This window comes from Xiphophorus maculatus, chromosome 3, assembly GCF_002775205.1.
Source record: "Xiphophorus maculatus strain JP 163 A chromosome 3, X_maculatus-5.0-male, whole genome shotgun sequence".
Classification (NCBI taxonomy): domain Eukaryota; kingdom Metazoa; phylum Chordata; class Actinopteri; order Cyprinodontiformes; family Poeciliidae; genus Xiphophorus; species Xiphophorus maculatus.
Genome location: NC_036445.1, coordinates 15,185,983 through 15,198,176, shown reverse-complemented (window position 1 = coordinate 15,198,176; position 12,194 = coordinate 15,185,983). Strand labels below are relative to the sequence as shown.

At 36.5% G+C, this 12,194-nt stretch overlaps 1 protein-coding gene across 4 annotated transcripts in view; it reads left to right on the top strand.

The window, feature by feature from the left end:
• The first annotated feature begins 5,989 nt into the window (after window positions 1-5,989).
• The window catches only part of creb5 (cAMP responsive element binding protein 5), a 45,536-nt gene continuing 39,331 nt past the window's right edge, over window positions 5,990-12,194 (top strand). Inside the window, exons 1-3 of one of the 4 annotated variants that reach the window (XM_005804636.3) lie at window positions 5,990-6,486; window positions 11,503-11,580; window positions 11,879-11,972. In XM_005804636.3, the coding sequence (XP_005804693.1) occupies window positions 11,527-11,580; window positions 11,879-11,972 (148 nt within the window). In that variant the 5' untranslated portion in view covers window positions 5,990-6,486; window positions 11,503-11,526. Of the gene's footprint in view, window positions 6,539-6,692; window positions 7,266-11,502; window positions 11,581-11,878; window positions 11,973-12,194 lie in introns of those variants that run through there. The other 3 variants (XM_023330477.1, XM_023330478.1, XM_023330479.1) reach the window with 3 other exon arrangements.

The window sequence follows — 12,194 nt, the reverse complement described above, 5'->3', positions numbered from 1 at the left end:
ATGTGCAGAAGCCAGCCAGGAGGTCATTTTAAATCTCTTGTTCCAGGATAGTTGTTACACACTCATCCTAAAAACCAAATAAAAAAAACTAATCCATTATCTAGTCCTGTGAGAAAAGCATTTGTCCCCTTTCTTGTGATTTTGCCTTTTTAGATTGTCAAACAACTTCTCGTACCAGACAAAGATAATCTGACGAAATACAAAAAGAGGTTTTCAAATTGTTGTTTAAATTATTAAGAGAAAAAGCTAGCCTTACCTTCCTGGAAAAACTAATTGTCTTCCTAACCTAATAATTGGTTGTGTTAGCTTAAGTAGCAACAATTACAATTAAAAGTTCTTAAACTCTTTGCAGAATTGTTTTTACATTTACCAGCATTGGCAGTTTGAGGCCATGCCACAGCATCTCAACTGGATTTTACTCCAAACTTTGAGTAGGCATGCAGAATTTGCCTGAAATATATGCCCAGCTTAGAAACAAACAAAAGATTTTGTTAATGTACCTTAAAGTCATGACTCTTTTAGCTTAACTTAAGTGTTGTTCTCTTGTTCCAGGATAATTGTTATACACTGATCCTAAAATGAGTGTGTAAAAAGCTCAGTTTGTCCTGCTGGAATCCAGATTCACATGCGGCCAGCAGGGGGCCCTAAGTATCCACAAACACAACTTCACCTTAATATGACCATGACAAGAGAAATCTGTAGAAATAATAATGATAAAGACATGATTATGGATTTATCCAAGATGCCACAGAGTATTTATAATATATTATAAGATATCCCTAAACATACGTATGTACTAAATTATATTCAGGGTATGGTTGAGGGGATTTATTTAGTTATGGGAGCTACATTTTGCTGTTCGAAATAATATTATACATTTATTATCTAAGCCCTGGTTTTCCAGTGAAAATCTTGGTTACTTACATGCCAAAAGGATTGTTTTAAATATTTGTATTTGAATTTCAAAAGGATTTTAAAAAAAATTAAGCGGTATTAACGTTAATGAATGTATTTTTTACTGCCTGCTCAAAGATAGACAGCCTGAAGTCATTAAATACATATACATCTATCTCTTTTTAAATAACTGTCCAGTCTTCATTAAAACTGCACCAACTTTGACTAACTCACAGTTTAATTTCAATCACTTCTAGAAATGACTCCAGATACTATTCTCCATCCAAGATTAAAACATTTTCAGCAATTAGTGCAGCCGTTATGGATCAACAAGCAGCTCAAAAACAACTAATAGCCACAGAGTGGCAGTGTTAGCTTGGGGATAAATGTGATTTACATCAGTTCATTTACTTTTAGTAAAGTTCACAACCTTAAGGTAATCAGAATTAAAATCATGTGCAGGAGGTAATTAAGTTAGTCTAGTGATTTAAACCCTCAGTGCTCCTCTATTATCTTATGCCATGGTAAGTTCATGTTAATGGTATCAAAATACTGTTAAATTAATTTGGATATTTGAGATCTACATAAACTGTAAGATAGTTCATTTTTATTCTTAAACTGTATGTAGGTTAGAGTTATTCATACAGTGAAAAGCATGTAGGTTTTATGACAGCTTACCATAAAACCAACTAAAACTGACTGTCTTTATCATTGTCTGTTTTATTGTTGTGGTGGAAATGATGCAAATATTTACAAGGATAATATCAACCTCTCCACATTGACCATGTAAGAATTAATACTTAGAATTTTGCTTTAATTCCTTAAAGTGGGCTTTTTAAAATAATAATAATATGAATTTGCCAGGAAATGAGAGTATTTTTACAATATTCATTGATTTGAGGTGCCATTTTAAAAATGCAAACATTCATTCATTCATTTTATTTATTCCATTATATTCACAGACTCCATGCCTCCATGCCTTTCACACTTGAAGCCTAAGTAAAATAGTTTTTCTTGTTATTACTGGAAAATGTTGTCGTTATTACCGGAAATATTTCATTGCTGTCGTTTTTCAAAGAAATTGATGTTTTCAATTACAAATGCTGGCTCTGCCTGTTCCAGTTATTTATTTACCATTTTACTTGATGGGTATAGTTATAACTAATTACTGCTCTTCAACTTGTTGCACCCCATAAATAGATGGAACAGATGTACCAGAGATTTTTTTTTTTTTATATATTTTTTTAATTAGAGGGTACTTTTAAATCAAGCGTTGCATTCAACAAACTTCCTGTAATCCAACTAAGAATGATGAGCTCATGAGTAAAATGATTCCCTCACTACTTTAAGTTTTCAGTTAGGAAAGGCACCTTTTCCCTTTTCAGTTTCTTACAGAACAAAGATTAATATCAACTTACTAAGAATTACTCATCCATGTGCTTACCAAATCATCTTTATTTATTTATGAATAACTACTTAGCATTGTTAAACACACCTAAGCAAGGAAGTATGAGTTGTAAGTAAATAATAAAGACAACCAACAATACTTTCATTCAACTTTAAATGATGTGGACATCAAACAGTGCTGTGTGCTGGGAGAGGGGTGCCATCTTGAAACAATTTTCTGTAATTTTCTGTCATTGTTACCTTGGTAACCTTTGTTTTCTTTGGCTATGAAACTTGTGAAGATGATGAAATATGCGAAAGAAGGCAAAAAGAAAAAGTTACCAAATCTAGCAACTTACGTCATTATTTAGACACTACTAAGTGGTGCTCAGAAAATAATTTGCCATCAACAATTTTCAAGTTGAAGATGTAAAATACCCTGTGATGTAAAGCTAAAAAGTATGGTTTGACAAGTACGCAAGTGATTCAAAGGAAGAAAAAAATACAGTCTTGTTGCTAAATGCACAAGTGCTGAAGAGAACATTATAAAAAAAACCCCATTGTGGAAACTGACGTCTACGAAACTGAGTTAACAAAAAGTGTTTCTAGCAACTAAAGAAATTGCAGATAGAACTTTCTACGGTATCTCGTTGCACCAAAAAGAAGCAAAAGAGGAAATTTAATTCAGGTTATCTCCATTTTTTGTGCAGCTGGTGTGAGACAGCAGAAGAACAAAGATCACAGCATGTGGTATGTGGTTCACTTCTCAGCAACACATGTATGAGTCATCACATTTTTAAACTGCACCCTTCAACCAGACATGTAGAGCTAATAGATTAAACACTTTAATTTGTTAGAAACAAATCCTGCATTCAGTTCTGCGTTGATGCACAACTCTGTTTATTTGCCAGAGATGAGATAATCTGTCCCTTTTGTACATCTGAATTGGATAATTGAACAAATTTAAGCAGTTTCTTGCTTTGTGTCAGATATGATTGCAAGTTTGTGAGTTTTGTACTACCATATTTTAATTCTTGTTATGGTGAAAGCATAAAGCAGAAAGCATATTGTCATAAGAAGTTTAAGAGCCATGGCATTATAAAATTAACACAAATAAGACCATCATTTCATCTAATCCTTTTCTATGCAGGGTTGTTATATTCACAATAAATTCATCTAAACATGCAGAATCCATTTTCTGGCATACAGGATGGTACTCTTTAATTTTAAGGAGTCATCTCATTGAACTGCCTCCTAATACTACTCTTAGTAGTTATAGGGTTTACTTTTTGAATACAGAAAAATCCCTACAATTTTCTACCTTTAGACTTCCAACGTGCAAATTACAATGAAATGAGTTTGTAATTCCACCTGAAGGCTTAGCAGTTTTACATTTCTTAGTCTCCAAAAGAGAGATTGTTTACCTTTGCATTTTGTGTGTTGCACTGTACACAAGCAGTTTCAGTTTTATTGTATGATCAGCAGTGCAAACTGAGTTTTGTATGTTTACATTAAAGCTTAACTCTACTCTGTTCAAAGTTTTTGCTGACTTACAGCTATTGTGACAAATAACCAGACAGTCATTCAACATGTCTCACCACTGACTACCAACTACTTTTTTTAACAGTAGAAACCACAAGCAGTTTACATAAGAACAACAGTCAATCAGGATCAAGTCTTCTTGTTTCAAAATATATCATTATGTCCCTCCTTTTCTTCCTGCACTATTGCTCAGCTTTATTTGTCCAAAACTGTGTTATTTTCAGTTGAATATTTTCTAAGTTCAGTGTTGCCTCTAAAACCTACCCAAATAACTCTGCACCAACAGCTATTATCTATCTTGTATATAAGTGTTGTTGCCAGACATCATTTTACCCAGAGATATCAGATATCAGCTGTAGAGCTTGATTGCTCTAGTCTTCCCCACTCTGCCATCCTAATGAGGGGCTGTGTGATGTCAAGAATTTGATTAGCTGAAGATGTTTCCTGCCCTTTCCGATCCAAAACCTATTGTCAGGATTCTAGAGGAATACAATATGGTATAGTTAAAATTAATCCTGTATATTTTATTAAGACAGCTAAAATGGTGAGGCTTTGTGACTATACTTGTGCATGCGAGGCACAGATAACCGGACAATTTAAAACTTGCAAATCACAAAGCAGTGATGCAACTCTAAGCTTGACAAATGAACAGAATATTCAGAATCAGGTGTCAGATGCTCCCATCAGTGTAAGTTTCAGTATTTCTATTTAGAAACAGAAAGACGTTAAGACACTTTTGTTATGCCCCCTTTACACATCTGGTGCAATCATCCTCACTGGCTCTTCAAGGTGATCTTACCCAAAAGCATCGCACAAAGGCATAATCATAAAAGGGTTAGTATAATATAGATCAAATCTCCTTTAGTGTGGGTCACTGACCCAAACTGTATCGGCTCTTTCCAGCCTTAATAGTCTGTTCTTCTAGAAGCATAATGTTTGGATTGGTTGGGAAATATATAGGCAATAAAGAGACAAAGGGATGTCATAAATGTTGATTAAAGCTCTGGTTAAAAGACAGAGGCGGAGAGGCCCTGAGTTATGAGGGCCTTTCAGACTGCGTTATTGTTTCGGTGACAGAGCTCTTAGTGTGTCTAGTGGAGTGGTCGCAGGCCAGTGGTAAACATTTCTCAACGTGTGAGGAGTCATTAATCCCTGGAGTGGAGGATGGCTTCACTACTACCACTGTCTGTGGTCCGAGAAATCACAGCCAGTTGGCACCAGCAGGTCACCGCGGAGCTGCAACTCTAAAGTGTTATACGCAGATGTCTAAATCTCTACTAATGTGCTGGAGCTAAGGCACACATTTCAGAAAATTAACTGGAAGGTTTTTAGTGGTTGTTGATGCCACATGTTCAATCAGAAAGGTTATCATTATTAGGGTTACTTTTTTAAGAAAACCACTTGTTTTTGTCTGAAACAGAAAATGCATAATTTTCCCCAATGTGGCTAAATAATATCACATTTATTATTATTGTTATAGTAAGTTTTATTATAGTTATAGCAAGGTTATCTGTAAAGATAATGTAAGTAAAAATAAATAATAAGAAGTAATTACATTTTATGGTGTTTTTACGGAGTTATTTATCAGAATATTTTTTTTGTTGTTGCTATTTTGCCTTTTAAAACAACAATAACCAACCAGATAGTTATTGACGGGATAATTAGTCGAGCTGTGTGTTCAGGTGGAACCTGCAGCCAGCTCTCTGACAGCCATGCAGTTCTGGGCTTGTCAACTGCGGTTTTAAAATAGGGTCAACTTAAATAAAATCAAGGATGGGACTTTTTAAATTCTACATCATGATTGTGTTTTCTGTTTCTAGAAACTTTCTTCAAACAGCTTGGTTTTGTTGTAGACATGGGAAAAGTGTAGGGGACTTCTTTTCAGCCTGCTGACAGGTAGTGCACAGGACTAGGTGAGGAAACAGGAATGCTGGTTTATCCATCTAGGATATATTTGATATATTTGCATGTTATGGCTTCATATTTGAAGCCAAAACATGTTAAAAACACAGCTACATCTTTAGTGCAATAAAGAATATTGAGTCCAACTTCTATGAGTTCAAAACTTAAAATTAAGGTTCATTATTATTATATAGAATTATATATATATCTCCTCTATATATATATTAGAGGAGAGAGAGAGAGAGAAAGAAAGAGAGAGATAAAACCTATTTTAAATTTAACCAAATATCTTCTCCCGTCCCGTTCTGTGGATATATCAAAAGCGCATGCGCAGGAAATAGAAGAGTTATTTAGTGAAATTTAAAATGGCAAAATTAATAAACTAAATTCTTTTACAGCCGAATGTCAGTTCTGGATGTAGCCTCCTCCAGCATCGAGCTGCTGCGTCCTGAGCCCAGTTCCGAGCTGTCAGTTCGCCCGCCTGTCTGACTGGTCAGCAGTGGTCATCCTGCTGTGTCGCACCACACCCACTCCAAGACCAGCCGGTGTCCCGTCCATGCTTCTGGGCGTTCCTCCACTAACCCCACTCCGCCCGCGCCGCCCCCCTCGTGCAGGGCCCGCTATGATTTAGAAGTTCAGGAATCCCACGTGACGTCACCCCGGGGTGACGTTATGCTTCTCTAAATAGATCGCATTGTAATCCTTTCTCAGTCCAACGTGGTTTCTTCTCAGAGGCTGCTTCACATTTTCTACACTTGTTTGGTAAGTTGAAAGCCCTGCCACCATGCAGACCCTCTTGCACGAGCCTCTGCAGGTTTGTTGACTTCGTTTAAAGCGATTCTTTTGGTGACTTTTTCCCTCCCCCCTAAAATGCAACAGCTTGTTTTGTTGGTCGCTCCAGCAGTTTGGATGATGTTGATTTTCTTCCTGTTTTTTTTTTTTTTTTTTTTTTTTGCAAAGATCCAGGCGTGCAGCTAAAACAACCACTGTCTCCCGCGAGTTTTGTTAGATTTAACGGCTTGTCATCTCACTTCATTGCCAATGTATTGGGCCTGTATTTATTGTTGTTGAAGTTGACACGGAGTCAAGTGCCGCCGCAGCTCTCGGTTCATGTAGTCTGCATGGACTCCACTCCACTTCATCCAGCTTGCAACTTCCACGCAGGTTAATGCAGCGGGCTAATTTCACTTCCACCCCTTGACGCTTCTACCAAGTTTAGTCTCTGCTCCGAGCTGCATCGCTACATCATTGTCACGCCTGTCCCGTCCAGGGATAAAGCGCGCAGCCGGCGACCGTCCCGGACTCTGCGTGCTGCGGCTTCACCAACGATCGTCTGGAAAACGCTTCTGCTGCTGTCAAGCCAGTTAAAGAGAAACAAACGACGCGTCTGTTTTTGTTAAATGGAAGTTTTCGTTTGTTATTTCTTTTTTTATTTTTATTTTTTTTTTCCCGAAAAGCATAACGTGAGCAACATTACGTCATCCTGCAGGCTCGTCGATATTTGATCAACCGCTGAGATGTTGAGGGCTACTTTCAGGAAGGTTGTGCTGACGAGGCGCGCTTTGTTGCTATACGGCGTGAAGGGAAGAAACACGCTTTAATTATATGATTGCTCCTCGGCCGCTGTCATTATGTTTATGTGACAGCGCTGCCAATAACCACTTTTCTTTCATGTACACTCTAAATTATGCTTCCGGCTTTACCGTTTTACCTCGTGATTTCTTGAATTAATAACATTAATTAACTGGCTCCGTAAATGAGATTAGGCACAAGGCTGGCTTTTGTTTGCTTGGTAGAAACAAAATGTTTTGTTGTTTTTTTTGTCTAGTAGAGAGGTTATCTACGAAAATAGCTTATTGAAACTCCAATTGAACTTGTCATTGTTAGCAGCAAACGAAACATAAGTACGTTTAAGGTAGGTAAGGCGTGTTTTTGTTTCGTTGTGGGGATAAAGGAGAACCTTACAAATGCAAAAAAACAAAAAGTTGTAAATGGTTTAAATTTCAAGGGAACTACTCAGACTGCAAAATTTCATTGAAATAATTAAATACATTAAATTAGGGCTTTATTTGTAACTAAATTTTACTTTTGAGGAAAAATAGGCAAAAGGTGACAAAAATATTAACAACTGCATTAACAATTGCGACCTGCAACTGCAGGAAGAGGAGCTTGTTTTAATTTGTGCCTTGCTACAGATTCCTTCCATATTTTACACAGGCTTGATTGCAGTCTTGGGGCTGATTGCACTGGTGAAATGTGACCCAAACTGAGTTTATTTGTTGATGACTGCTTCCAGTGCTCAGGGTTCATTTGTAATGATTGAGCTAATGTAAAAAAAAAAAAAGGAAAAAGAAAAGAAAAGAGGTAAAGTGACAGTTCAATCTGGCCCCACAGCTTTTGTTCCAGAGCAGCACTTTTAACGCTCAGGTTTATTTCTGATTTCTTGCATTGATATCAAAGTGTTTCTCCAGTTTAGGGGTTTTATTGCAATCGTAACCTCTTCTGTTGTGCAATACAGTTGCAATAAAATCAAGTTTAGATTAGAGCTGAATTTGTTACATGAGTGGATCTGCAGCAGAAGTTGAAGAAACTGTCTTGAAAAGGCCAGAAACTCTGCCGCAGGGATCGCCGTAATCCTGCCTTGAACTTGTGCTGTCAAAAGCCAAGGCTATAAGAACGTGCAGATTTGAATTGCGCTGCGTGTTCATGCTTGCTTTAACCTCTTTGCACCTCAACCCCTCTTTTCCTCACCATATTGTTTAAATTCTAATGCGTGGTCTACCTGGAGAATTCCTCCCCAGTTCCTCTTGAAACCAAACGCTTGACCCTAATCCTTCAGCTCGCTCACATCAGGGTTTAGTTAATGTTATATAGTGTAACCAAATTTCCTCCGCTAAACTAAAACATCAATATAAAATGTGGGCCAAGTGCTCTTTCCAAGAGAGGGGCGTTGAGTACTGATAATCTAAAGGGTGAGAGGTGCTGGGGAATTCGCAAAGGCATTTTTGGAATTAACAGTTGAGTTTTATGCATCATATGGTTTAAATTTCCTGCTAACTGTGCTGAAATAATCAAACCCAATTTCAGGAACCGGAAGTACGGGTTTTTTGGGCATTATATTAAGTCTCATACTAAGGACTTATCTGGTTCTAAATAATAATTTCCAGTGATAATTGTGTGCATCGTTTACTCTGCAAGCAATGATATGATCACTCCATTTAAACCTGTATAAATAGATCGTGAGAAAATAAATAGAGTGACAAAAGTGGCAGAAACAGTGGAAAAGTCAAACATTTGAGTTAACAAAAAAGTGGCAGAAATGATTCAGAATTGGAATAACTCTTAATGACAGGTCCGCAGGCTCTGGTCCAACAGGCTGTCATCCTCTGTTTTAGTTTGAACTTGGAGCTCAGATCAGCAGCGTTGGTTGTGTTTTTGTTGTGGCAAAGGAGACCAGGTGAGTGTTTAGAGCCCATTTAGGGGAGCCTGAGTGCACCAGGGGGAAGGAAAGTTAGACCTGATCACTTTGCTCTCTTGACAGAAAGACCCTGTCCAGACCCTGTTTTGCAGGCTTGGTCATGAAACACAACTTGTTAGGCAAACACCGCTGCTTGACATAACACAATATTGGAGTGTTTTGACGGCGCTTCAGGAAATAGCCTGTACCCATGAAAAAAAGGGACACCTAAATAGTGTGTGAAAGTATTCATGTTTGTCGTTTGAAGGGTGGCTCTGGCTAAATCACAGGTGTGTTGCAGTTCTTGCACGCATGACAGGCGAACACGAAAGAGAAAAAAGTGATAAATGTGACTGTGGAATGTGTGAATCACACCGCTGTAAAACGGCTTACAGCAAACAAGAAAAAAATAAGTAAATCAAGAATGTAATTAATTAATGTTTTCCAGATCAGTAATATGACAGGTGATGTAACAAAGTCGCAAGCTTTTGATAATGTTCCGATATCAATGGGGATTTTTTTAATTTTATTTCAGTGTCGTAACAAAACAGTAATTTAATTACTGACGTTTCAGTTTAATAATGTTTCTACTCATTCTCCACACCAACAGATCTACTTGTTTATCATAAAGTACTAAAGGTAAAAAAGGTTTGAAGGTTTAATTCCAGAATTGCGTTAACATCTGGCATTATAATCTTGATGGGCTGCTCTTCTGTATCTCTCCATGAACCATTATCATTGTGGAAAATGTTAATATCTGATATTAAAATATAATGCACTACTTGAAGAGGGTTTTAAGTGTTTTTATCTTTTGTAGAGTATAACAATGCTCTTGGTCATGCGAAGAGCTCATAGAAATGAATTATGTTGTGCAGTTTTAAAAGTTTAACAAAGGCAACAACTGGTGTATCTGTGAATAATTTAAAATGATACACCACTCATAAACAAATGTTGCATGTCATTTAACTGTGAGGTTCACCCTTTTGATGGTTTTGCTCGTCTGAGGCACTGCCAACATTTAGAAAGTGGAGAGACTCTACAGTTACTCCACAAAAAGTTACTGTTTTATTTGCTATAAACAAAAAATGGCAAACATCACCACAGATTTTTCTTAGGTTTAGGATGAAACAATTCTTTTTGTTTATATAAAATTTTTTATGAATGCATACAAAATACTGATCTGATCTGCTAATCATCTTTTTTTATTATAACTTTTTTTATTTTACTGTTTTTGTTTAGATTAGCTGGTAAAAACCACGTCTACCTGTCGTTCATGTGTCAGTTATTGGTTACGTCCCAAACTTTGAATGTTGATTGAATGCTTTATTCTGCTGTCAACAATTTATATTTCACACATATATGAAGATCACGATTTCATTTTTAAAATGTGAATTTTTTCCCTTTTTTTATTATGCCAGGGTTCCATTTTATAGTTTTTTTATATATATAAAAAAAAAAAAAAAATCAGTAAATCACAGAGTCAAGGGATATATTTTTCTAAGATGTTTTGTCCTCGATTTGTCTCGTAGAACCTAAAATAACAGCTGAAGTCATTTACTTTTGACAAGTTGGAGCTCATGCACACTGTTAGCGTGAGTGCAGTCTAATTTTTAAGGTTGTTTGTCATAGACCAAATGGACTTCTGACATCTAATTATATGTGTCTACTGTGACACCACTTCCCTTTCTTATTTTTCCACAGAGAAGTGTACCGACTAAGTTCAATAATATCTCAAGAAATTACAAAAAAGTGGAAGATATAAAGTGACTCCATTAAAAATATTTTCCACTGAAGATTTATTTTGTCATTTAACTGTAAAATACAGACGAGTGTTAAAGATAGAGAAATTTTTGGAGTTATATCTGAAAAACGAACAGTTTTTTTATCTTAAGATTAATGATCAATTACATATTTAAGACATGTTTTATTACATCATTTCTCTAACGTTACAGTAAAGCCAATTTATGTCTCTTTTGTGATAGAGAAAATGTAAAGCTTTTGTGTTTATCGGTAATTGTACATTTTAGTTAGATACTGCATGCATATTATTTTACAGGGTAATATGATAAAAGGAAAATGCTGCTGTTGTGATATTCATGTTTTTATTTTAAGATGAGGACATCATTTGCAAATACTTTTCTCAATTTACTCTCTGTATTTCTTAAATAATATTAACTTTTTATATAATTTCCCCACCCCTTTACTTGTGCGTAAGCATTTTGCATTGACAGTAGCAGTGTACTTGTTCCTTAAAGTGCCGATAGGAGATCTAGAGTCAGTCAGGTTCCCCTTTTGATTAATTTATATGTCTTCTCTTGCAGTTTTATGAGACGCTGGCCAGAGGGATGAACTCGGACCAGGAAAGGCCATTCGTGTGCAATGCTCCTGGCTGCTCTCAGGTTAGTGTATATCTATAAATGCATATCTGGGGAGATTCACACAGGATGTCTACGTGCACATATCTACCTAACAGCACACAGAGCAAAGAGCAAATCTAATTACAAAGTAAACAGCCAGTGTACAGTATTTAGAACTACACCAGTTATCTAGCATCTATTTTCTAGTTTAAGAGGTTTCTCCAACTTATTTTTGCCTTTGGTCTAAACTAAAGGCAATTGTCTAAAGTATCATTTTTTCCTTTCTATTTACTGTTCTTGCTTTTTCTTCTACATACCTCCTGGTCTTAAAATCAAACAGCGTTTTCCCACGGAGGATCATCTGATGATTCATCGTCACAAACATGAGATGACCCTTAAGTTCCCCTCCATAAAGAACGACAACATGCTATCAGGTGAGTTACATCGGCATCAATGCAGACCGATTTGCTTCTGCAGCCCAGCAAGTTTCTGATGCAGGGGCGTGCTACAAGTGACTCAACCACAGACATACTCATCTGTCATCACAAACCTTTATGGCTAGTCCTATACAAGCTGTTTAAAGTAATGTAAATTATATGGTTTGTTAGCCTATGGCTCAGGAACATGCTGTTCCTACCGTTTGTGGTCACCATATT